General features: G+C 40.4%; 1 protein-coding gene across 4 annotated transcripts in view; it reads left to right on the forward strand.

The window, feature by feature from the left end:
- DTL (denticleless E3 ubiquitin protein ligase homolog) overlaps positions 1-27,465 on the forward strand; it is a 63,767-nt gene that overhangs the window by 30,037 nt on the left and 6,265 nt on the right. For 2 of the 4 annotated variants that reach the window (XM_045084698.1, XM_045084697.1), the window contains exons 14-15: positions 7,670-8,502; positions 10,859-10,969. In XM_045084698.1, coding sequence (XP_044940633.1) covers positions 7,670-8,502; positions 10,859-10,957 — 932 coding nt within the window. In that variant the 3' untranslated portion in view covers positions 10,958-10,969. Of the gene's footprint in view, positions 1-7,669; positions 8,503-10,858; positions 12,922-27,465 lie in introns of those variants that run through there. The other 2 variants (XM_004756860.3, XM_045084696.1) reach the window with 2 other exon arrangements.

A 27,465-nucleotide genomic window follows, 5' to 3' on the forward strand; every position in this document is an offset into this window, starting at 1 on the left:
ATTTACAAGTAAAAGGGTAGGCCTTTGCCAGGGGTGTGGAAAGTCATCCATAGTAATTAGAGAAAAGGTAGAAAATATAAATACAGTGAAGTAGGTGGGATGTTCAGAACCTGTGGAAGTTGATAGCTTCTCTTAGTGAGATAGGAATCAGGATCTTCAAGTGAAAATAAAGATAGGGAAGGAGGTGGTTGAGATCCAAGGAGAGATAAGAAAGTCTGACAAGAGTCATACAGAGAAAAGAAGAGTAAGGGACTGGGGAGATATAGTTATTGGGCAGTGGGTCAACTGGAGGCTGGTAGCCATGAGTTGAAAGTTGCAAAGTCAGCGTGGTTGTGTGTCTGCTGCCCAGGTACAAGTACAATGTAGGTGGGGAGTTTAAGGGATGTGGCTTCAGTCCACGAGTGTGAAGTGAGGGGTGGGGGGCAAGGGAGTTGAGGGTAGGTAAGAGAGGATGACTGTAATGAACTGTAGGAATGAAACTGGGGGAGGAGGGAAATGAGGATATAGTGGCACTTAGGGGACCATATTGAAGTGGGAAGGTGAATAAATTGAGGATCCCCAGAGGATGAAGGAATTTTGGAATTGGAATTTGGAATTGCTCGGAAGTGAGCTGGAAAATAGGGGGTGATTGACATTGAGAAAATGGAGGATTTGCAGGTTGGTAGTAGTAAGGTCAAGAAATAAGGGGCTTGAGTGAGTGAAAGGACAAAGCTATGTAGAAGGAGGCAGAGACTGAGCAAGCAAAGTATTGGAAGGATCATGTATGTGGATTTTGTAATAACCATGAACTGACAGAGACAGTGTTGAAGAGTGGAACAGTGCACCAAGAGCAAAAGTCTTCCAAGCACCGAGCCAGCCAGAGGAGATTCCGATGTTTTCTATCAATAGGTACATAGTAATAAGCTTGAAATTCAAGCTTAAGGATTGATTTTACATTAGCCATCAAGGCCTAAGGTAATGGGGAGTTGAAGGTGAGACCGAGTATATACTCATATTTCTAACGACTTACTTAGTCTCTTACAAGTTGTTATAAGCAGAACTGGACTCCAGAGGGGTCTTTTATTCTGAGTCTACTTCAGTAAAACCTTTGATGCTTTTATTTTTGGTTTTTGGTTTTTCCTCTCTTTTAAAAAAATGTTTTTTTATTTGTATCATAGTTTAACAAGTCAACTAGTCCTACAGCAGTGAATAAGATAAAAAAAACAGCCCCCAGGCACCCTGCCCCACAGTTCCCCTTTTTCAGGGGTAGCCACTGTCAAATGTTTTAGCTGATTCTTTGATATGTACATCTCTAAATAATATTTGTGCATTTCTGTTTCTTTGGGGTTTTGTTTTGGTGCAGTGTTCAACGTTATCTGTTGACCTTTTAATATGGGTGAGGAGGGTTTAGCCCTCTGGATCTCCACCACTCCAAATCCCTGCACGCTCCCCATTCCCCTGTCTTTCCAATACAAGATCATAATTTTTGTTTGATCAAGAGTTAGTATTTTTTTTTCTATTCAGAATGGAGTTAGATGGTAAACTGCTTTTACTTTTTATTTCCTATACTTTTCTTCCCCTTTGAGGCTTTTTATTAGAGCCTTGTCAATATATACTCGTATATCACAAGTCTACCCATTTAGAGTACAGAGTGCAGTGGTCTTTAGGGCATTCAGAGTGAAGCAGTCATCAACACAATCTCATCCTAGAGTTTTTTCAGCATCAGAAATGAAGATTCCAATGTCCTTATATCCTTACTAGCTCTTAAGTATAGCCCTGTCTTAAGTATAGCCCTCCTAGTAAATGTGAAGTGGTATCCCATTGTGGTTTAGATTTTAATTCCCCTCACCGTTAATGACATAGAGCATTTTCTCAGGTGCCTATTTGCCATCTGTATATTTTCTTTGGAAGAATGCTTCTGCACATTCTTTGCCCGTATTTTATTGGGCAAATTAAATTTATTTGTCTTTTTTAATGTTGAGTTAAAAGTATTCTTTATATACTCTAGACATAAGTCCCTTGTCATACAGTGATTTGAAAATACTTGAAATATTTTATATTTGAAAATATTTTATCTTATTCTACAGGTTGTCTTTTTACTTGCTTAATGGTGTTTTTTTTTTTTTTTTTGACAAAAAAAATTTCTAATTTTGATGAAATTTAATTTATCTGTCTTTTCCTTTGTCATTTGTGTTTTTGATGTTATATCTAAGAAACCATTGCTTAACTCAAGGTCACAAAGATTTACTCCTATATTTTATTCTATGAGTTTTTTAGTTTTAAGGCCCTCTGGTCCGTTGTGTTGTTTATTTTTGTGTATGATATGAGGTAAGGATCAAAATTCACTCTTACACGTGGATATCCTGGTTTCTTGGTAATCATTTTTTTAAAAAAGACTATACCCCATAAATTGTTTTCACACCTTTGCCAAAACTTAGTTGACCATAAATGTAAGGGTTTATTCTAGATTCTCATTTCTGTTCCATTGATGCATATGTCTGTCCTTATGCTGATACCACATTGTCTTGATTACCGTAGCTTTGTAGCAGGTTTGGAAATCAGAAAGGCTGAGTCCCCTGGTTTTCATTTTCAAGGTTATTTTGACTATTCTTGTCCTCATGTAGTTCTATACACACACATTTTAGAACCAGCTTGTCAATTTCTGCAAAATAGTCCTCTAGGATTTTGATATGGATTGCGTCAGATCTCTAGATCAGCTTGGGGAATATTGCCACCTTAATGATGTGTTAAGTCTTGTGATCCAGGAACATGGATGTCTATTTGCTGCCTTGACTTTATAGTTACTTATCTCTCCCTAATTTGGGGAAATGAAAAAGAGAAGAATCATATGAGGAAACAGCCATCAGTGTTTCCACCACTCACAATTTTGACACTTTATTTTTTGAGATTTTTCCTCCTTTTCCACAGAGAGATTCTTATTAACGGAATCATGTTTGTACTGTAAATACATTTGGATTTCTTGAGGTTGCTTTCACTGAACTTATGTCCTAAGCACTTTCTATGTTATCTTATAGCAAAATTATTTAAAATAGTCCACTGAGTAAATGTTTCGTAGTTTAGCTACTCTCTTGTAGTTGGATATTGTGTTTCCAATATTTCGTGAAAATTGTTTTCTGAATTAAGGATTCCCCCATCCCATTAAAATAGATTCTCAGGGGTGGCATTTCTGTGTTAATTGCAGTAACCATTTTAAGAATATTAATGAAAAGTGAGTTGCTTAACTAAGTATTTTTAGTGTGTCATTAATTATTTAATTTTGGAAGCCAAGTCACAAAAGAATTTATACATGTTGATCCAAATTTGGACTATATAATAGCAACAACAACCTTTAGCCATTATTGAGTACAATCATTCTAGAGACCCACATGGATTATCTTACTTAGTTCGCCAAACAACCAAAACTGAAGCTCAAGGAAGCTGGACTTGCCTAAGGTCACACAGCCGTCAAGTTGCAGTAGAACCAGAATTTAAACATTTGCAGTCTGGGTTTAGAGCCCATGCTTAGAAGCACTCTGCCCTACTGCCTCCTTTAGGACTCAACATAAGAAAGCAAAGACCCGAGCAAGGGGGGCACTTGGTGGCTCATTGGTCAGGCATCTGCATTTGGCTCAGGTCATGATCCCAGGGTGCTGGAATTGAGCCCCACGTTGGGCTCCCTGCTCAGCGGGGAGTGCTTCCCTCCTCCCTCTGCTGCTCTCCCGCTTGTGTGCTCTCTCTCTCTAATAAATAAATATTGGGAAAAAAAAAAAAAAGAAGAAGAAAAGAAAAGAAAAAACCTGACCAAGAGTTATACCTAGATTTTCTATTTCTGGATGTTGCTAGAGTTCTCTTGAAGAGCTCTACAGAGCAGCAACCCCATGTGAAAGCCAAAGGCTGGTACATTGGCTATTCATCCCTGTAACCCAGCTTCCAGCAACAGGTAGGCTGCCGCTAATCACACTTCCATTTTGAAAGTTATGGTCCTCTGCTTTCCTGACTCTAATTGCCACCCCAAACCTTCACTGCTGTCCTAGGCTTCATATCTTCTCCTCTGGCCCTTTTAGCACACCAGCCAGAAGGCTTTAAACTGAAGGCACAGCCCCTTTTCCCTCTGCCCTACTTTTCCCAGACAGCACCTGCTCTGTCACTTATTATTGTTTCACCGTTTCAGCCAGCAATCTCAGCACTGTCAAGGTGAAGGGTTCTCAGCCCCAGCTGTGCATCGTAACCAGTGGTGGAGCTTTTTAAAAGTTTGTGTATCCCCAGTGATTGTTCAGTAGGTCTGGGATGGGGACCAAGTACCTGTATTTTTCTAAAGCTCCAAGTAATTCTTATATGTAGTCAGGATTGAGAACCTCTGGTCTAGGCATTATTGAGTGACAAAGATGATTGTCCTTATCGTAAAGAGAAGGAAACCTTACCTGTTCTATCTCATGTGCTCGCTATACTCTCACCAGTCAGCAGAATTCTTAGAGTCTGTTTTTTGATGCCTGGTACCTCACCATCATCTGTCTCAGTAGTAATGACATTTAATAAAAATTGTTTAATAATTCCTTGCTGGGTGCTATAGGGACACTAGACTTAAAAAAAATGAGTAAACCATCATCACCTGCCCCTAAGTGCTCCCAGTCTAGTCCAGGAGGCAGATATAAAAGCTTTGGCACATTATTAACACTGCTCCTAGCTATATAAACAAAAGGAACCTACTTACTGTGGGAGAGGAGGAAAGAAGTTTGTGAATTCTACACAATGAAAGGAGTTTGTGAATTGTGTAACAATGAAGTTACCGATGTCATCAGAGCTTGAAACATGAGAATTTTTGCCTGGCCAAGAAGGGACAGGCTTGGCAAGAAAGCCACATGAACAAAGACAGAGATGTGACAGGGTGCAGCTTATTCAGGAAGCAGTGAGTAGTCTCCTGCAACAGGATCCCAGAGTAGCAGAGTACATGATATGACTGAAAAGGTGAGGTGAGGCCAGATGGCAAACTTTTATAAGAAAGGAGCTGCAAAGTGACTGATTATTCGTAAGCTCTCCTCTAATTCCTCAAAGGAGCTGACTTTCAGGAAGCTTTTAGGATAGTAATACAGGTTTATGCTACTGGGTCATCAGATCTTGTGCAGTGCTTAGGGTCAGTGGAGAGTCAGTAGATGATGTGCTAGATGGGCCTGTCGTGTTAAATCGATGCGCCAATATAGTGATGTACCAAATAGCTGTTAAAAAGAATGCAGTGCATCTAATGTACGTGAGGAGATACAGAGAAAAAGATAACACTTTTAAGAGAAAAGGGCGAATTGCAGAACGTGTCTGTAATAATCCATTATGTGTAACAATTATGTGTGTAATAATCCATTGTTGGGTTTTTAAGGTATGATATACCTTTGTGTGCACTAACAGGCATATAGAAAATTGTGGGTTGCACAAGAACATGAGTAAAATGAGAAGATTAAAAAGAGGACTTTTGACTTTTCACCTTATTCCCTTCTGTTACCTGTTTGGTTGTGTTTTTTGTTTTGTTTTGTTTTGTTTTTTTACCATCAACTTTTATTATCTAAATAATCTAGTTACTGTTTTTTTTTTTAAAAGATTTAAATTTGTCGTAGAGTTTTGTTAACCTTCCAAGTTAATAAAATCTTATCTTTGAGCCCCCATTGTCCAATCCTTCCTTCATTCTAACATCCTAAAGAAAGAGAAATGCCCTAGCTTTCCACCACATCAGATACCCCGCTGACCTTCAGTAAATACTTCAGATGTCTACTGCTCGAGTATCAGAAACTTAGCTATCTGTGTGGTCCCAACCCCAGCTGCTCTGGCCCAGCTTTTTCCTTCTCCCCTAATCCTGTCTTAGAACCTGCATATTGTAAAACCCATACTATTTTAGGACTTTCTGCCTTAACCATATCCTTCAGCCCACTTTAATAGAACTAATGACTATAGGGGCTGTGTGGTGACTGTTGACCTGCTCTGAGGAGTGAAAAAATGAAAAATTTTTGTCCTCCTGAAGTAATAGTAATCGAGCTTTAGAACATGAGTATGAGAACAATGACCAGATGCTTTAGGGACAGGTCCTGTCACTAACTTCCCTTATATATCATGTTACGACAAAAATGGGGTTTTCCTTGGGGTGCCTGGGTGGCTCAGTGGGTTAAAGCCTCTGTCTTCCACTCAGGACATGATCCCAGCATCCTGGGATCGAGCCCCACATTGGGCTCTCTGCTCCTCAGGGAGGCTGCTTCCTCCTCTCTCTCTCTGCCTGCCTCTCTGCCTACTTGTGATCTCTGTCAAATAAATAAAATCTTAAAAAAGGGGGGGGGTTCCAGGAATGATTTATTGAAGGAGTGGTATCACTTTGGCGATTTCTAAAAATATGGTTGATGGGAAAAGTTCAGGTAAAAGTCAGTTTGTAGAATTTCTCTATCTCAAGACAAAACTGCTTTATTAGTAAAAAGCACGGGGTAGAACATATAGGATAACTAAATTCCTGAAATTAATGCTTGTAAATCTGTATTCTAACTAAAAGAGAGATTGTATTTTTATGTCAGCTCATTCTAAATTCAATTGCATATGAATAAAATTCGGTAAACTGAATTAAATATCAGAGTTATAATTCAAAGAGTTTGTGGCTTAGAAAATAAACTGATGACCTTTCCTTGTTATTGGAGATAGGAACACTATTTCAGCAATCTAAAAAGCTCAGAAGGAAAGTAAGAAAATACAGAGTTGTCTGTGGTGGGACCTAAGGGGGAAGAAGCATGAAGTTTTTAAAGAATTTGCCTAAAGTACTTGTTGGTTCTTGTAAACAAGAGACAGGACATAGAGAAGAGTTCTATCCCGGTTTGATTTGCTTTACTAAGAGAAAGCATTTAGCTTCTGAAATGTTCTTTGACATTCTTTGGCTTGTGGAAAGTAGCCATTCATAAGTTAAGATGGAAAACCAAGTGAGGCCTAATAACCTCAATGAGTAATTGATGGGATTGTTTTTTGTGGAGATTAAAATCTTTCCATTTAACAGATAGGGAAGCTGAAGTAGAGGAGGTAAAACGTTGGGTTCAAGTCAACAGTAAATCAATGTGCCAAATTTTAGACCAGTACTTCTGTTTGGGAGCCATTGTGTGGTGCCTCTTTGCCCTAGCATTGCTCAAAAGTATATACAGGAATCCTAATGGCAACTTTACATATGAAAACAAAATATCATTAACAACCTGAATGTCTTACTGTTACCTTAGAATACTTGAAGCTATTAAAAATGATAATATAAATTTATATTAATGTGCAAAATATTCATGGTATGCTTAGTAGAAGGTTAGCAAATACATTACATACAATTAGTATATACATTATAGTCTTGTTTCATATAGAAAAAATTTGACATATATAATGTATATATCACATATACAAGTATAGAAAAAAATATTAAAAGTGGTTTACCTGGACTCATTTAAATTTTTTTTTTAATTTTTCTGTGTTTTCTAGATTGTCTATGTTTTACAACAGTGGTTGGGAGGAGGGCAGTTAGGAAAGGGGAAGGAAAATGTTGCAAGGGTATGGTAAGAATCCAATGATTTATATAACCTAATCACTTGGAAAACCATTTCTGTATGAGTAAGTTAGTTATAATTTTCCTTGATGAGAATTCAGGAATTTTCTGACTTTCACCTCTGATTTTTGTGACTCTTTTTTTTTTTTTCAGTGACAGTGACAAGTAGCCAGAATACTCCTGCCAAAGCTCCCAGAGTAAGGAGCAGTCCATCCATTTCTTCCCCATCATCAGCAGCTTGTGCTCCAAGCTGTGCAGGAGACCTCCCTCTTCCTTCAAATACTCCTACATTCTCTATTAAAACCCCTCCTGCCAAAGCCCGGTCTCCTATCAGCAGAAGAGGCTCTGTCTCCTCCGTCTCTCCGAAGCCACCCTCATCCTTCAAGATGTCCATTAGAAACTGGATGACCCGAACACCATCCTCATCACCGCCCATCACGCCACCCGCTTCTGAGACCAAGATCACATCTCCAAGAAAAGCCCTCATTCCTGTGAGTCTGAAATCATCCCAAGCAGTGGCTTGCTCAGAGTCTAGAAATCGAGTAAAGAGGAGGCTAGACTCAAGTTGTCTGGAGAGTGTGAAACAGAAGTGTGTAAAGAGTTGCAACTGTGTGACTGAGCTTGATGACCCAGTTGAAAAGCTTCACTTGGATCTCTGTTGCCTTGCTGGTAACCAGGAAGACCTTGGTAAGGACTCTCTAGGTCCTGCCAAACCAAGCAAGATTGAAGGAGCTAGTATGAGTATCTCAGAGCCTCCTTCTCCCGCCAGTCCTTATGCTTCTGAAAGCTGCGGAACACTACCTCTTCCTTTGGGATCTTGTGGAGAGGGGTCTGAGGTGGTAGGCAAAGAGAATAGCTCCCCAGAGAATAAAAACTGGTTACTGGCCATGGCAGCCAAACGGAAGGCTGAAAATTCGTCTCCACGAAGTCCATCCTCCCAGACCCCCAATTCCAGGAGACAGAGCGGAAAGACTTCTCCAGGCCCGGTAAGTTGGCGGTGATGGGAAGATGCATTTCCTAACTTGAAAGTGGCCAGTGAGAAGATACATTCCCTAAATTCTTACTGAAAGGTCAGACACAAATCCCTTCTCAGAAGTCAGGATGCCTTCTTTTTCCTTTTCTTTTCTTTCTTTTATTTTTTTTTCCCCCAGTAAATCTATTTATACCTAGGGTTGCCAGATTTAGCACATAAAAATTTGAGACAAATATTGCATGGGACATATTTATACTAAAAATTCCTTATACTAAAAAGTTATTTGAAATTCAAATGTAACTGGGTGTTGCTGTATTTTATTATTTAGCAACCCTATTTACTCCCATCAAAATGCCTTCTGTCCAAGTCTGGGGGCGCCTGAGTGGCTCTTCCCATTAGCTTCTGACTCTTGATTACGGGGCAGGTTGTGAGATCCAGCCCTCCTGGCTGCCAGCTGAGCAGGGAGTCTTCCCTCCCCTGCCCCTTCCCCCGCCCCCACTCACCCTGCACTTGAGGGTGCGTACTCTCACTCGCTCTCCCTCTCTTTCAAATAAATTAATTAATTAAAAAAAAAAAAAAAAACTTTTGTCAAGGCCTATAACCCTTAACCCTGTTGCTTGACTCTTCAAAGCCTTCATCATCCTCTAGCATATCAATTCCAAGATATCTTCCCTCTTCATTGTGTGATATTATTCCCTCCCCACCCCACCCCAGCCCCTGGCCACCACTTTTTATGGATTCCCTTCCTTTTTATAGATAAAGCTGACATTTGTGGGCAAGTTGCCAAAATCCATAAATAGATTTCCAGTTTGTAATTACAGTTTATGATTATTTAAAATACAGTGAAACTTAGACACTTACAAAGCAATTTCAATGTAGAATCCTTCTAGGTTTTTATTATTTTCTCCAATCTTATTTACAGTCCTCTTGCTCACACCAGTATTTTTGGCAATTCGCCTCTGTCTATACTTTTAAAACATTCACCTTAGTTTCACTTACCTATTTAGGACTCATTTCATTGACTGGCATAAATTTAAGTTAAGCAATTTCAAAAACATGTACTCTGGCAGAAAATAGGTTTGTGAACCTTGGAAAGCAAGTGACTCATTATTCATGGTGGTGGGGGAAGTAGCTAAGAGCATTGGGTGGGTATGGGCACCAGTCATTAAAAACTAAAAATCATCAGGTAATCAGTTTGCAAGTTAAGGCGAGATGGGTTAAGGGAGGTTCTGCTGTGCTTCATAGTAGCTCTTGCTCTGTGTTAAGAAGACGGTAGAATGATTAAAATTCACTCCAAGAATCTAAAAGGCAAAGGCAAGATATCCTCAGGCCAATTCTAGTTTAATAAGTGTTCATTTCCCCCTCCTACTGTCATGAAGCCTATCCAGTAATTAGAGGAAAAATAAACCAGAAATATTTTCAAGATTACTTCAAACACAAGCTCCAACCAAGACTTGCTACAGAACATTAAGAGAAAAAAAAAAAAAACTAGCTCTAAGGAGTCTTTCTTCTTTCAAAATTATCACTGTACCTGTTTTTTTACCCCTAATCAAATTTCTTATTTTTTTTCCAGAGGAACTGTTCTCAGCTGTATGTTAGCAGAAAAATAATTTCACTAATTGTTTTCACTAATGTGTTAATTTTAAAGGCTTTCAAAAATAGTGTGCTGGTCTCATACATTTCTGGTTTTATAATTTCAGTCTTTGAAGCTAACGTTTCTTTAAAAGAATTTTCTGCTTTATGTGCATGATGATAATGTCATTTCTTCCGAAGAAAGTAGCAGCTGCCATTTGAATCACTATTCCATTTGTAAATTTGGGGGGGGGGGGGTTACTCATTTCTTTTTTTTTTTTTTTTGATTTATTTATTTATTTATTTGACAGACAGAGATCACAAGTAGGCAGAGAGGAGAAAGCAGGCTCCCCCCCCCCCCCAAGCTGAGCAGAGAGCCTGATGCGGGGCTTGATGCGGGGCTTGATACCAGGACCCTGGGATCAGGACCTGAGCTGAAGGCAGAGGCTTTAACCCACTGAGCCACCCGGGCGCCCCAATTCGCTCATTTATTTCAAGGAGGAGGGTTATTATAACCTTTGGTTCCTACTAGAAGGTTTAAACTTGTGAATATTTTCCATTCACATGAAAAATTTCTCCCTTCCATCCTTGTGTACTACCTATTCAGTTTTTATTAAATTCAGTGCAGATCAGCCAGAAGACACATTGCCATCAGAATATTTGGGACTGAAAGCTCACTGACTAAATAATCAAATTTCTAGACATTAATTTAAAATGCCTTTTAGTGATAACTTGTTGAAGTTAACAGCTGAGTTTTATCTTAGAAAATCTCTGAAATCTAAACTTTCTTTTTCCAGGTCACTATTACTCCCAGCTCCATGAGGAAAATCTGTACATACTTCCATAGAAAATCCCAAGATGACTACTGCAGTCCCGAACAGTCAACAGAATTATAGATTCTAATCTGAGTGAGTTAACTGAACTTTGGCCCATTAAAACAAGACAAAAAGTACAACAGAATGATTCTATAACTCTAATCTTTAAGAAAGCTACCTTTCTTTTTTGTTTTTTGTGTTTTGTTTTTTTTTTTAATTTTCAGAGAAAATCCTTTCAACTCTGAAGTTTACCTGCTCTGGTTCTACTACCATAGCTTATATGCAGCTTCCTTGGGATGAATGCTGTGTTTAATTCCATAAAGTAAGTTTATCACTCTGTAACTTTTTGAATGAGTAGTCTTCACTTTTTAAATTATGCCTCTTCTCTACAATAATGACATCCTAGTTCGTAGAGACAGAAAGCAAGACTTGTCTCTTGTTACTCTGAGACTGAGGTTGCACAGTGGAAAGTATCTGCGGGTCACAGCAGGAGGCTGTCTGTGAAGGCCGGTTGCTGAAGAAGTCTGCTCGGGACCTCTGGTTCTGTGCTGCCTCAAATATAGTTTCATTTAAAATTTATATAATCTTTTCACTACACTTTTGGGAGTTTTTTGTTTTGTTTTTTTAGTATGTGTAAAAATGTGATATTCAGATAAGTGCATTTATCTTGATTCAGTGTTCAGTGTTAAAATACAGTCTCTTAAGTTAAAATCATCTTTATTTTAAGAGCAGTGATAACTATCAACTCTTTGGAGAAACTAGGAGAATAACACTAGAAACTTTACTTGTTTTTTTTCCCCCAAATATAATCTCTCACATGAGACTTAAGGTCTTCTGTTTTCACTAAGCAATTTACTATGGTACCAACTCAACATCATGTTCTATAAGAGGTTATAATTTTTGCCATTTATTAGACAAAGATATTTATAAAATCAGTAGTCATACATTCAAGTTGGGGTTTGAATTCAACTTGAATTCAATTCTCTAGGGGCTGCAACTTTTTAAAAATGTAAATCATTGAATTTAAGAAAAAGTAATAATTTCTTACTGATATTTTAATAAAAGAACATAGCTCTGAACTGAAAATCCAGAACCTAAAAAATAATTTTTGGCTTTAGCTTCATTTTTTGGATTCTCTTCATATACATAAAAAATAGTAACCTTCTAGTATAGCCCTGAGCTGAAAAGTCCTGGAAATTTCTCTAAATATTTAATATAGAAGATGTTTAGATTGATTCTAAGTTAATAATGTGCAAAATATTTTGAACGTCTTCCCTTTAGTCAGCAGTTACATATCAATCATCTTGAAATGAACTGTTGTTTTCTACTTTTCCCCTTTATAACCTCAGAGACACAAGCTCCGTGTACCCTCTGTGTACTATGTCCTTGGAAGGGAATCCCCTAACAATCATGAAACTTGATTCATTTTATCCATATCCCTAAGAAATATGTAGATTTTATTCATATTTTTGTCATAATTTAAAAATCTTTTCTTAATGACAAATTTTAATTCCTTTGATTCCTCTAAGTTAAGCTTGTACCAACCAGAACTACGTATCTGAATTAAACATGGATTCTCCTTGGTTTTATGCAAGGAGTGAAATAAAGAGAAGCCACAGAATTGCTGTTTTTGAAACAAAGCACTCCACAGCATTAACTGAATATTTAGAAACTCTGCTTATAATTGGTGTTTGATTTTTTAATGTTAGGCTGTGGAAAGGTGTTATTTATGACCATATCTGCTAATAATGCTACTTATCTCTTGCTTTGAAAGCCAGAGGGGGGGGGGTGGGGAAAAGCTAAAGTAGGTATTATATTCTTTGTATCCTTGAACATCTCCTAACAGCTCTGCTGAGTAAAATTGGGGTAAATGTGGCTGACAGAAACTGTGCTGAGAGTTACTGGCTGTAATATGTCCCACTTGGAAAACTAGTACTTCAAATGGGTGCCAAAGGTCAAATGTAATGAGATAATAATTATTCCTGCCTCTGTCAGTGTCAGACTTTGAGCTGATCCTGAATAATAAAGCCTTTTACCTTATCCGACATCCTTTTCTGAGCTTTTTGCATTAACCTAGAAGCAGTCTACACAAAAGAACTATAGTAGTAATCAAGAATACTTTCTACTTCTTCATTGAGTAAAATTGTTTATTCCCAAGGATATGATCTAGTTCAAGCTGAAAGAGGTTTTAATAAAATACGTCTTGCTTGGTCAGACCTTGAGTGTTTAAGATGGCTTGGATTACTTGATGAAGTAGGGTGGAGTGATGTAGTTCTTTTTCTAAACAAGTATTTCCAGCCCAAGCTTTTCCATTTGAATACACTCCAAGCGTTATTGCTACAGTGCTGTATTAGAGTTTCCTTTGGCTGTTTCAACACAGGCCCTTAATTTACTTTTGTGAGGGTTGACTAATTAGTCCTTTAAAATGTTTCCTTTAATCTGGGCTGCCCATTTAACTGATGATAAATCAAAACCATCTGTAGCTACCCCTGCAGGATTGGCAGAGGGCGAGTTCAGTTCACCACCCCATCTCCAGCCCCAATAGCTTAAAACTTCACTAAGACTTTTGGAACACCCTGTGTAGGAATCATTTTTTAAATCCTCAGCTGTGCAATATGGATGCCTGGAGATAACTTCCTAAAAGTTTGTGTGTGCATGTTGCTCTATCCCCCAGCTTAGAATAGCCTATGTCATGATCTTGTATAGGTCACATATCAGGGCAACATGTGCTTTTTGAGAGCCTATCACAGCAGACAAACTGCCCCTCTCGGGTCTGTTTCTCTGCTTTTCTTAGTCCCAAGAGGGTCTGGACTTCCTTTCACACTGCTCTTAAAGCAAAGGCCAAGGAGTCTCATAGAATCAGTTCCACAACTAGGTAGCATGCACATTTTACAGATGTGCAGCAGAAGAGAGACGGGGTGAGAATGTCATGCTGGGAAGACCGAGTTGTTGTCCTCCTTAAGGCAGTTAAAGGGCTGAATGTGGGCCCCGTGAGCTCTTGCTCAGAAAGTCTCACTACTCAACAGGTCTTCATAGGAGATTCTTTGGCTGCCCCAGGTTTGGATCAAGCCACATCATGAAATAACCAGTCTTTAAATTCTTGGGAATTACAGAAAACCCTGCTTTATGCATTAGCCCTTTAGGTACTGGTTGAAAGTTATAGGGAGGCCAGACACAACAATATGTTGGACATGAGGTGAGTCTAATGCTTCATTAGATCCGATGCTAGGAATACAGGCCCAGCTTGTGATAAGGGATCCATTTCATTGTCTAAAGTGGTAGAAAAACCTGTTTTATTTCTGAGCTATGTTTGAGTGCCTGCTAAAAACCACAAGGGTCGTTAGGGAATGATATAGGGGAAAGTCAACCTTTTCAAAATATCACCTGAGCAGGGGCGCCTGGGTGGCTCAGTGGGTAAAGCCTCCGCCTTCGGCTCGGGTCATGGTCTCAGGGTCCTGGGATCGAGCCCTAGGTCAGGCTCCCTGTTGATCAGGGAGCCTGCTTTCCCCCCTCTCTCTCTGCCCACTGCTCTGCCTACTTGTGATCTCTCTCTCTGTCAAATAAAAAAATCTTAAAAAAAAAAAAAATCTCCTGAGCATATTAAGTAGCTTGTTCAGATCAGTAGGCTTACAGCAAGTTCATAGTACACAAATAAGAAGTATTATATTATTAAAGAATAGGCTTGTTCCATCCCCAAAGCTTATCCCTCTATTTCCCCGCTAAGCCAAGAAAGAGGATTTCAAGGATATATAACCAGGTTTTTTATTTTGAATTTCAAAGGTTTAGTATTCCATTTATACTTCATTTCTCCTCAATTTCCTTAACTTGCCACATGCCCCTTCCTGTTTTGACATTCTAAATAATTTGTATTCAAGCCATTTTGTGAACTATGAATACCACATTTCAAAATGCCTTTGATTGGAAGGCTTTCAATGCAGTCACCATTTTATTCATCACCTGGGTGCCAAGCCCTGTGTGAGGCACCTGGTCTGCGGAGTTCTTCTCTCTAGTTTTTGTTGTCAATGGAGTCACTTTATCTATGGTGCTTCGATGGGTAAAGTCAGCATTTGAAAGAAATAGGCAAAGATCAGATTTTCAAGCCCTTTGAGAGATGCTGTTTGAGAGCAGCTATTAATGTAGCAAAAGTGCTGTCTAGATGCAATGCAGACTCTTCCTTCCAGGAACTTCATTCAACAGCTGCTTAGAGCTCCGGAAATTTTCAAAGTAAAATGACTTTCTCGTGCATGTTTTTATTATATTCTTTACAATATTATGAATAATAGTTAAAAGCATGACCTTTATACCCAGACTGCCTAGCCTTGAATCCAAGCCCTAGCTGTGTGGCCCTGGGCAAGTTCCTTAACCTCTCTTGAGAATCAGTTTTCTCATTTATAAAATGGGATTGTGTGGTTATCACACGAATATAGCTCTTAGGACAGTGCCTGGCACATACTAGCTACATTTATTGAACAATTACTGTTAGCTATTAGTCTCAAGATAGGGAAAGAAGGGATTCTATCGTTATTTGATAAGTAGGCATAAAGGTCTAACTTTTTAGTTCTAACTCATTCTTGTTCATTCACTCACTCCTGTTCACTCACCCTGTTCCACTAGAGCCGTGGTCCTCAAAGGTGTGGGAAACTTTTTTTTTCCCCTCGATGTTGCCTGAGTCCCAGTCCTGCTTTACAAAAGGAGCAAGTAGACCTTTAGAAAAACAAAATGAAAACAAAAATAACTCCAGTTCTGCAGGTGTTGGAGATTCATGATTCTTACCTACCAAGCACACATTAAGATTACAGAGGTTATTTCATCTGTGGTCTCAGCCAGTATTCAGAGAGGTTATAATTTGCAAATCTGTATCCTAGACACCAAAGCAAGCAAAGTATTGGCTCCCAGGGAGCCCGCCCTCCCATTTCCTGACTGCTGTCCCAGCTCAGCTACATTGTTTAATGTGTGTTCACCTTTGGGGAGGAAGCTGCAGCTGGCTGGCCTTCAGGGCCAACTCTTGATCGCTTGTTAGGCTGTTATGTTCCATGGCCAGTGAGTCAGCACATGAGATGAAGCGCAAAGCAGGCCACGTTGCTCTCTTAGTAACTGATTTTGTAGGATACAAGATTCATACATTTGGTTGAGAAATAATGCGTAGACCCAAGATTCTTTTTTCTCACTTAATGAGATTCTTCCCTGGGCTTCTTTTTGATGCCACTATTACCTGTTATCAGTGTCACACATCAGTGCCAAAATACCAGCCATGGGGCTTTCTTTGACACTTTGGCAGACAAACACAACACTGGGGTTTCGCTTAGCATCTGAGCACCAAATTATGCTGCCACTGCTACTGTTCAGGATCCTGGTTTCCAAATTTACGGGGATTTACAGAATGTGGCGTTCTCTTATTAGGAGCTGGCATCTGCACCTCTGCAAACAGATAATCCCACCATGCTCAGCCCTCCGCCTGGGTTGGTGCCAAAACTACCAATTCAAATGAAGATGTTAAGGGCGGCTTTTTGTTTTCCTGTTATCAGCCTACTCATTTTTCAAGTCCTAGAGTAAAGGTAAAATAATTATAAAAATCAGCCCTTCCCCCAGCAATATACTACCAGATAATAAATGTTACTGAAAAGTAAACTATAAATAAATCATCTGGCCTTGCCATGTTGACATGAAGTCGGCAAGTACTGTCACACCACATCATTCAATAATCCTTCAGAACCATTCTTCCCCTTTTTCTCTTCCACCTTTTTTTCCATAACCTACCATGCACTCAAAATTTTCCAAGAATCTTCAATAAGAAGCATAATAGAGTTTATTATGTGTAACTGTGAAATAAACAGTTGTACAGGAACTGAAATAATTAAAATTAAATTCCAGTAAGCATTTTTGTCTCTATAATGGGTCATTATTTGGCCTACCAGTTAATGTCAAGCTGGAAATGCTGCTTCCTCAAAAGCCTTATTGAATTCAGATAGCTTTATGTAGGACTAAGAGACTCAGAGTCCCAAAACCAGTATTTTCACAAGGGTTGACTAGTAAACAATTTGAAGTGAACATTAATAACTTCAGGGTAGGGGTAGGAAGGAGGGTGGTTATACTAAACATTTTTCAGCTCCCTAATTAGGCAATTAGGTATTGGCCTTGAAGTGCTGAACCTATAATTAAGTTTCTAGCTGTGGAAAACTATATCCTAAAACCAGGATATGTAAGCATCAAAGTCTAGAATTATACATGGAGAGTCAGGAGGATAAGGAAAATTAGATTGTGGTTTTTTGATGATTAGGAATGCTTTCTGTTACAGCCAACTCTCCTGCACAATAAATTTCAAAAAGAGAGGATGCCATTTAAAGCAGCTTGTTAATTTGAGCTATTCTATAGTGTCCTCTTGCTTTCTTGTTTGACAGTATTTCTAGTCCCATTCGCTTTCTCCTTTTTCATGTTATGTTGCCCACTGAACTCAGTTGAATGGTAATTAAAGCCAGTTGTGGATTTGATTCCCAAATAGACCAATTCACTTCACTCCATTCTGTGGCCCTTGGCAACATCACATTTACCTGTCCTAACCAGCTATTCCAGAAAGAGGAGTGGAAAAAGTGTTTAGGCTCAATATAAACACCGGCGACAAACTCATAATATATGTCCTCACTACATAACCTGTAAGCATTTTGAAAGCCTGTCTTTCCATGTCTTTCTCCCTAAAGACCAAGTTAACAAACCTCTTTTGATCGAACTTGTAGATTGTTTTATGTAATACACACAATAACCCTATGGGTGGATATAATTTGTTATCCACATTTTGACAGATGAGGAAACTAAAACACAAAGAAGTAGGTAATTAGCCTAAGGACACAGCCAGCAGCTTACGGATTTGGTCTGACTCAAAGCCCATAGTCTTAATTCCTATACTTATAATGCCTCAAAGAAAGAAGTTATCCCTGGCCCTCTATTAATAATCAAATGCAGGATTTCTGTTTTGCACACATTCACACAAGAAGAACTCTCAAAATGTTCCAAATACATTTCCTCTTTGAGTAATAAATGAAGTAATGTTACTTGGAGTGGGCAACATTCACAACTACTGGAGGAAGGTGATATACAGAGCTAGAAGCTAGAATCAGTAATGATTATGTGTGTTATAGGAACGTAAGATTAACAAAGATGATTGAAGTCTAGGAAAACAGGAACAAAGGCATAGAAATTAAAATTCTTCAGAAAAGAAAAAAAGTCTTGCTCACTAATGTTGGGGAAAGAATGAAGAATGGAGATCAGGATGTATATACCCTGAGACCTAATGATTCTAACCTCTGTACCCTTGGGAAGCTCACATATGCTGGGCACGAGGGAGATGTTCAGAGCAGCATTGTTGATACTGCCCAAAGGCTGGAAACAATGCCAGTATCCAGCCACAGTTGAATTGGTGAACTGAAATACTCATGGTAGAACATTGTGTAACCATGAAATGAAAAAGAATAAACTATGGGGCGCCTGGGGAGCTCAGTGGGTTAAAGTCTCTGCCTTTGGCTCAGATCGTGATCTTAGGGTCCTAGGATCGAGCCCCCCATCGGGCTCTCTGCTCAGCGGGGAGTCTGCTTCCTCCTCGCTCTTTGCCTGCCTCTGCCTGCTCGTGATCTCTCTCTCGCTGTCAAATAAATAAATAAAATCCTTTAAAAAAAAAGAATAGCTACACACAACATGTATGAAGGTTAGAGTGGTGAACAAAAGAAGCAAGAAACAAGGGAACGCATACAGTATGGTTCTCTTCATAACAAATGTTAATGAAAAATGCAATATGGAAGTCGGATTGAAGTATACATACATGGGTGGTAAAAGGCAAACAAAGATCATTATCACAATAAATCAAGATAGTGGATCCCTCCTGGAAGGTCATACTCGGGGAATAACACAGGGAGGACTTCCTGAATCAGTATTGGTGGTTGCATGGGTGTTTGCTTTATAATTGTGTCTTACATTTATGTTTTATGCACATTTCTATCTTTTATGATTCATGATTTTTTAAATGTTTTTGAAAAGGAATGAAGATCAGATAGTTCTTGAGAGAAGATTAGGCAAGAAGCAAGGATGGGGAAATTCTAGATAGATTAGATAATAACAATTATTCAAATGGAATAAATACTAGGGAAGTTTGTGGGATCTTTTTAATACTTTCTAAGGGAAAAGGAAAATCCTCTGTTCCCTCAACACAGAAGAATGAGCTGACTTGCATCCACATATTAGGATTCACTATACTCATTCAGGTAAAAAGACAAGAACTGAGCTTTCAGCAAACCACACAATCATTCAGACATGGGGTTGGATTTTCATAATGGGGACTAAGCCAGAAGTTAGTAGGGAGGACCAGTTAGAAGAGAGATTCCTATAGCATTTGGCCTCCTAAAAGCTTCACACTAAGCGTATTTCTTTTTCCTTACTCCCCCACTCATATTTTTCTCTTCCCAAGGACCATCATCAAATCCAAGCAGAATGGGCTGTGGAAGTAAAATTCTTATTTTCAAGATGCAGAAACTGTCCTAGGAAAGTTAACCAATTTGACTAAGGTCACAAAACTAGTGGCAGAATCCATTCCATTCTGTACCCCGCATTCTTTGCACCCCAGTCTTAATGGTCTACAGCCATTCCTCTACATACCATTTTTTTAAAAAGATTTTATTTATTTGACAGAGATCACAAGGAGGCAGAAAGGCAGGCAGAGAGAGAGGAGGAAGCAGGCTCCTTGCTAAGTAGAGAGCCCGATACAGGGCTTAGATCCCAGGACCCCGGGATCATGACCTGAGCTGAAGGCAGAGGCTTTAACCCACTGAGCCACCCAGGTGCCCCTCTACATACCATTTTTAAGGTTCAGTTCAAACCCTCCTACTTCCCATAGGAGGTATTAACAGGTTTTCCTAATTAAGCCTTTCACTCAGCCCCATGCCTGGTGCCTTGTTTAAATGCTGTAAGTAGTGTTTATCACATTTGTCTTCTAACTATTTCCATATTCCTTCCACCAGATTGTATCCTCCTAGATGTCAAACTAGTCTTACTCGTTTCTCCAAACCCAATGGTATGTTCATGAGAGCCAGTTACGAAATACTCGGGCATTTTGTGAGCTGGTCGTTAAAATGCTGGTAGCTTGAAATTGATCCTGATGAGAGTCTTTGCATTATGGAACAAACAAAAGCCACAAATCAGGGCCTTTTTCTCCCAGCGAGCCAGCTACCAGCACCACCAGCCACCCTCTGTAATGTAGAGCAGTTGTAACAAGCCTGGAGAAGGAGGGGAGTCCGTGCGGATGCAGACCATAAAGTAAAGAGAATTCAAAAACTATCAGTTGAGGAACTTGGGGAAGAGAAGTTTTTGAGAAACAAGTGGTTCGCTGGGGCAGACTAAGTTAAAATGAGACATAAAGCCACATCTTTGTCCTTCTCAAGAGCTTTTTTCATAGCGTCAGGAGGCTAAACTGGGAAAGAAAGGATGGTGCAGTCAGGAAACAGCAGTAGACGCGTTTCAAAAAAAGAGAGAGCAGTCTTTCTTACTAAGCAGCTATCGCTGAATACCTCCTGTGTGTCGGGCATCGCACTAAATAAAGTTAACATACAGGCCTGTGCTCAAGCTGCTCCCAGTTGCCTAGCACGGGGCAGAGCACAGTGTCATAAGGGTTCTGGTGAAGACATGACATGGGGGCTGTGGGCGCGCACCAAAGTGAACATGCACATCCAGGGGTGGGGGTGGGGGGGTTCGTGCCAAAGCTGACTGAGCCAAGCCCTAGAGAAGAACGTTTTCCAGACGGTAAGTGAAGGAAGGACATTCCTCACAAAGGAACTAGCAAAATAGCATGAACAACAGTTTGAGGGTATGAGAAAGAGTGTCTGACTGAGGAACTCTTGAAGTAGTTCCAGTTTCCTGTTGGAGTGGGAGCAGAGAGAGCACATAAAGACTCAGCAGGAGTCGAGGCCAAGAGGCAAGCAGGGGTCAGGGCAGAAACACTCCTACGGTGCCACCATACTGAGTTTGAACTTTACCTCAAAGGCCTTGGACAGCCACTGAATGACTAAGCAGGGGATAAGCCCAATCCAATTTTTATTTTAGATGATTCTGGTAGCAATGTGGAGGGTCGAGAAGTCTGGAAACGGACCAGACTTCGGTGACCCAATTAGAAGGACACTAGTAATCCAAGCGGTGAGGAGGACGGGCCTGCGGGAAAATAATGGTGGTGCCGATTAGAGGACACTGCCGAAGGGAGAGCTGCCCCTGAAATGGCACACTCGTGTTTTCTTTGGTGGGTAAACGAGGAATTGTGAATCCAGGATCCTGGCACTGCCAACTGGGAAACGGTGGTATCATTTGGGGAAAGCGGATACAGAAATGATAGGATTTTGAGAAGTTATTTTCCAGGGAGACCCCTAACGGACAGCCAGTGGAGATGCCCCATAGGTAGTTGTATGAGTACAACTGGAGCTCTGGGGAGTGGTCCGGAGTGGAAAGAATTTTTGGAGTACTACGTGGGAAAAGAATGGTTAAAAGGGGAGCTCATAGAGATTAGCCGGAGAAAATGTGTGGCACAGTGGTTCTCAAACTTGAGCGAATATCCCCATTGTTTATTGATTCAGGGAGTCTGAGGTGGAACCTGAAAATCTACATTTCTAACAAGTTCCCAAGCCATGCCAGTGCTGCTGGGAGAACATATGGAGAAAAGCCAACATTTTGGGGGTGATTAAAGAAATAAGTCGGGGGCGCCTGGGTGGCTCAGATGGCTGGGCATGTGCCTTCAGCTTGGGTCATGGTCCCAGGTTCCTGGGACCAAGCCCCGCAGCCCCCTGCTGTGTGGAGAGTCTGCTTTCTCCTCTGCCTCTCTCCCCTTCTCGTGCTCTCTCTCTCTCAAATGAATAAATAAAATCTCTAAAAAATTTTTAAAAAACAATAATAAAAAAGAAATAAGAAGTGATAGAAGTGAGTGAGAAGGAGTCATTTTAGAAAGAGATGGTCAGGGGGCACCTGGGTGGCTCAGTGGGTTAAAGCCTCTGCCTTCAGCTCCCGTCATGATCCCAGGGTCCTGGGATCGAGCTCTGCATCGGGCTCTCTGCTCAGCAGGGAGCCTGCTTCCCTTCCTCTCTCTCTGGCTGCCTCTTTGCCTACCTGTGATCTCTGTCTGTCAAATAAGTAAATAAAATCTTTAAAAAAAAAGAGAGCGAACAAATGGTGGGGAAGAGAGACACACAGGATCTTAACAGTATGGTTTGTCGAGGGCTCAGGCAGCACAGAAATTAAAAATTTCCAGCAGAGCTCCATAATCTGGGAGGAGAGGCAAAGAAATCTGAGTTAGAGATTAGCCAAGATAGGAAATCAGCAAGAAAGGACCCAGGGAAGAATAAAGAAAGGGATCCATGAGCATCTTGGAAATGGCGGACCAGTAGATCCAGACTGGACATGGAGGAAGCGAGAGATTGTGGGGAGGGTGAACAGATGAGGAAGAAATACCTTGACAGTTAGAAAGAAATTAAGTAGGTTGTAGTCCAAGTAGGGCTGTGAGAATTTGAGGTGACGTGCCATTCTGATGCCCATGTTCAAATTCTGTTCATCACAGTGAGTGATGGGTTGGACAGAATTTAATCATATGTAGTTTTCAAAATGATGTGAATCCAGAGTATTTGGAGGGTCTCTTTGCCTCTCAGGGATGAAGTGGCCAGGAAAGCTGTGAGACAGGAGTTAAGCCACTGAGGAGGATAAGAGAATGCCAAAAAATCAGTAAACAGTTGAATGGACAAGGTGGCCAGTCCGTGGGGTGGCGTGCTCAAGAGGGGTGGAGAAGCATGGTTTAGGGAAAACAAAGGAAACTCCATGCCAGGTTGTTCTGACCTTGAAAACCGGGGAAGGTAGAGAAGCAGCCTCCTCTGGAGAGGGCAGGGAGACAAGGCAGGTCAGGTTTTCATTTAGGGTAAGCAGGTGTGAAGAGTGTGTGTGGAAAAGGTGGGGAAGGTAAGGAAGTGAGTTCACGGGTTAATGTACTGTAGAGCCCAGAGGCAAGGAGATATATGTTCAGTGGCCTAGAAACAGTTAAGTAAAGCCCAGTCCTCTGGTAAGATTACTGCCTGACAGGAAGTGAGAGTGGGAGGCCAGGTCACGTCCCCACACAGCTCTGCCCGGGCCTACCACCTCAGGACAGGACTCTGCCAGAGGAAAGGACTGTGACCTGCTGGGTCAGTGCACCAGGCCTATTTCTGTACATTCTGGCTGCTGAGTAATGGCTCCGAAGGCAGTGCCAGCATCTCACAGGGCACAAGGGGAAAGTGAGAAGTAGGGCTTGGCACCTTATTTTGGGACCTGCCATCATAGGCCCAGCCCTCTAGTTCTGCATGCCTGAGCTCAGATACAGCTCTCACTGTGAGCCTGGGTGACCAGCCCCACAGGCCTGGCTGAGATGCCCAGGGAGCCCTCAAGAAAGAAGAACGCTGTGGTTTCCTCAAAGATCAAGAATTCTGAGTACCGAGTTCCTGAAGGAGAATTGCCAGGCAGGCCAACTGGTCAACCCACTATGCTAGTGCCTCAGCTTAATGGCCCTCAGAGGAGAATCCTGTCTTCTCTCGCTGCTCACATGTTTTTTCAAAATGACAATGAAATGCCAGTGACATGCAGGACACCATACAAACACCGCACCAAACCTAAGGTATCAACATGTGGAGTTTGAGTCAAGTGTACTTTGAGCTAAATTCCAAAGGGATTCACCTATACTCTCCCCTTGTGTCCATGGTGAGTACATGTGCGACTACTGACTGGTGACTACTGAGCTAAATTCCAAAGGTAGGGATTCACCTGTACTCTCCCGTTGTGTCCATGGTGAGTACATGTGCAAGTCCTGGGGCGAGGACTCAGTCTAATGTGGGGACAGTCACATGTACACAGAGGTCACACCTGTGATCCCATCAGCACAGGGCTTTAACAACTTGAACTAATGGGCCCTGAAGGGCCTTTGGACAACCCTTTGGGTTAGTTGCTACTGAGCAGATACGTCCTAAGACTCTGCCCTGGAGATGCTGTGGCTCTTTTATTGTAAGTCTGGTTGCTTTAAACCCTCCAACCTCCATTAGATCCATTCAAGGCCTCCCAAGTCTCGACTCTAAATGAATCCCCATTAATACCTTGACTTCCTCTATACTTCCCCCTTTTCTTAAAAAAAAGTAAACCCTGTTAATTTCCTGGGATTTCTTCTTAGGAATTCAAGTTTTCTCTTTTTGTATTAAATACCCCTAAGAAAGGAATTGGGGTCCAACAGGTTTGAGTGGTTTGCGGTGAACTCAGGAACTCTACAGCACAGCAGTGGTTAGAATCCAATGGGAATTCTGCCCCTTTTACTTGACCCACCCCCTGCCTGCATGCCTCTGGTTTGTGCCAGTCTAAGAACCAAACCAGTGATGGCTACAGGTGTGGGCTCCTTCTCCATCACTGCCACCTGTCTCTCTGTGACAGGCGTGGGCATCACTGCATCAGGGAGACATTATCATTACACTAGGGGAAATTTTCTTTCACAGGCCTCTGGCAAACCATAGAAAAGTAGTTTCTATGACTTTGACTTTTTTCCTCTTTTTTTTTTAGTTTTTAGATTTTTTTTTCTTTTTTCTTTCTTTCTTTCTTTTTTTTTTTTTTTTTTTTTTTTTAGTTTTTAGATTCTGCAGTTTTTGTCTTTCTACATCTCACTTTTTTCCCTTAGCAAAAGGCCCTCAAGGTCCATCCATGTTGCCAGATTTCCTTTTTCCTATGACAGAGTAGTATTCCATTGTGTGTGTGTGTATCTCACGTCTTTATCCATTCATCTGTTGATGGACACTTTTATCATTTCCATACCTTGAAGATTGTGAATAGTGCTGCAATGAAAATGGGAGTGCAAATAATGCTTCAAGGTCCTGTTTCCACTTCTTTTGAATAAATGTCCAGCAGTGGAATTGCTGAGTCAAATGGGAGTTCTATTTTTTAATTTTTTGAAGCACCTCTATATTTTCTATAGTGGCTACAACACTACCTTCCCATCAACAGTATACAAGGATTCTGTTTTCTCACCAATATGTGTTATCTCTCGTCTTTTTGATGATAGCCATTCTAACAGTAAAGGTGTGAGCTGGTAGCTCATTGTGGTTTTGATTTGCATTTCTCTGATAATTAGTGGCGTTCAGTACTTTTTCATGTACCTATTGGCTATCTGTCTGTCTTCTTTGGGAAAAATGTCTTTTCAGTTCCTCTGACCATTTTTTAATTGAATTGTTTGGGGGGTTTTTTGCTATTGAGTTGTATGATGTATGAGTTGTATGATTGAGTTGTATAATGTATTTGGATATTAACTCCTTATATATGATTTGCAAATATTTTATGTTCAGTAGGTTGCCTTTTCATTTTGTTTATGGTTTCCTTTGCTATACAGAAGCTTTTAGTTTGATGTAGTTCCACTTACCTATTTTTGCTTTTGTTGACTTTGCTTCTAATGTCAAATCCAAAGAAATCATTGCCAAGACTGATATAAAAGAACTTAGCCCCTATGTTTTCTTCTAGCACTTCTATGGTTTCAGGTTTTATGTTTAAGTCTCTGTTTGAATTGGTGTTTGTGTATAGTGTAAAATATGAGTCTAGTTTCATTCTTTTGCATGGGGCTGCCTAGTTTTCCTAGCACCATTTATTGAAGAGTCTGCCCTTTCCTCCACCATATATCCTTGGGTCTTTTGTTGAAAAGTGATTAACCATATATGCCTAGGTTTATCTCTGGGCTCTCTATTCTGTTCCCATTGAACTCAGCGTCTGTTTTCATACCAATACCATACTGTTTCTGATTACTATAGCTCTGTAATTTTGTTTGAAATCAGGAAGTGTGATGCTTCCAGCTTTATTCTTCTTTTACAACATTTCTTTGACTATTTGGAGTCTTCTGTGGTTCTATACAAATTTTAGGATTGTTTGTTCTATTTTTGTGAAATACTCCATTGGAATTTTGATAGGGATTGCATTGAATCTGTAGCTTGCCTTGGGCAGTATGGACATTTTAATAATATTAATTCTTCGAATCCATGAACATGGAATATCTTTCAATTTATTTATGTCTTTGATTTCTTTCATCAGTGGTTTATAGTTTACAGCGTGCAAATCATTCACCTCCTTGGTTAAATTTATTCCTTGGTATTATATTCTTTCAATGCAACTGTAAATGGGGTTGTTTTCATAATTTCCCTCTGATCGTTGCTAGTGTATAGAAACACAACTGATTTTTGTATATTGATTATGTGTCCTACATCTTTATTGAATTTGTTTATTCTTGGAGTTTTTTTGGTGGAGTCATTGGGGTTTCTATAAATAATATCATGTCATCTGTCAATAGAGACATTTTTACTTCTTTCTTTCTGATTCAGAGGTCTTTTTATTTCTTTTTCTCACTTGATTGCTCTGACTGGGACTTCTTTTTTTTTTTTTTTTTTTAAGATTTTATTTATTTATTTGACAGATAGAGATCACAAGTAGGCAGGCAGAGAGAGAGGAGGAAGCAGGCTCCCCACTGAGGAGAGCCTGATGCAGGGCTCGATCCCAGGACCCTGGGAACATGACCTGAGCTGAAGGCAGAGACTCTAACCCACTGAGCCACCCAGGTGCCTCTGACTGGGACTTCTAACAGTATGTTAAATTAAAGTAGTAAGAGTGGGCATCCTTGCCCTATTCATCTTAAAGAAAAAGCTTTCGGCTTTTCACTGTTGAGTGTATTAGCTGTGTGCTTATTATATATGGCCTTTATTATGTTGAGGTGCATTTTCTCTATACCCAGTTATTGAGAATTCATATAATCTTTACAACAACATGGCAAGGGAGTCCTTTTATTAACCCCATCCTGAAGACCAGGAAACTGGCTTTACAGCTTACAAAAGTTGAGTAGCTTCCCCAGCGTTTGCAAGGGCAGAGCCAGAACTGAACCCAGCAGTCTGACCCCCACAAATCCCCTTTTGAGAGCTGAAGTAGAAGGAGGCTGTGGGAGAAGCAAGCTGTAATTGTGGCTCCTCCCACCTGTAGCATGAGCGTGCCCAGAGAGAGCCAGCCTGCGGTGTCTGTGTTACACATTTAGCCATGAATGATACTGCGTGATATACTATACTTTCTTATGTGTGTGGCTTAGCAGTTTTAAAAACCCATTGTGAGCTCCTTGAGATAGGGATCATGTTCCACTATAGCTCCGCACACATGCCCCACAAATAGTTCAGTAAGGACACTGTCTTTGTCCACTGGGGCTCAAAATTACCTGAAGACGGAGACACGGAACCCAGAAAATCAGAACAGCACTTTATAGGTCTTCTAGGCTCAGAACCTCATTTTACAGTTGAGGAAACTGAGGCCTAAAAAGGGAGAGTCAGAGCCATGGGTTGCAACATGTTCTTCAGGGTGGAGCCCTCCTAAATTATTCTCTCTCCCCGGATCCCTGCCTCTGAGACCATTGCTGGGACTAGAGCTGGGACTCCGTGTATATCATCCAATATATGTTAAGACCTCGGGATCCAGTGCTCATAAAACAATGAAAATTTGATGTCATTCCGGTTCAATCAGATTTATACCCAGAATATATCAGATTTATAGTCAGA

Source organism: Mustela putorius, unplaced genomic scaffold (genome assembly GCF_011764305.1).
Source record: "Mustela putorius furo isolate JIRA1106 unplaced genomic scaffold, ASM1176430v1.1 tig00000785_pilon_pilon_pilon, whole genome shotgun sequence".
Classification (NCBI taxonomy): Eukaryota; Metazoa; Chordata; class Mammalia; order Carnivora; family Mustelidae; genus Mustela; species Mustela putorius.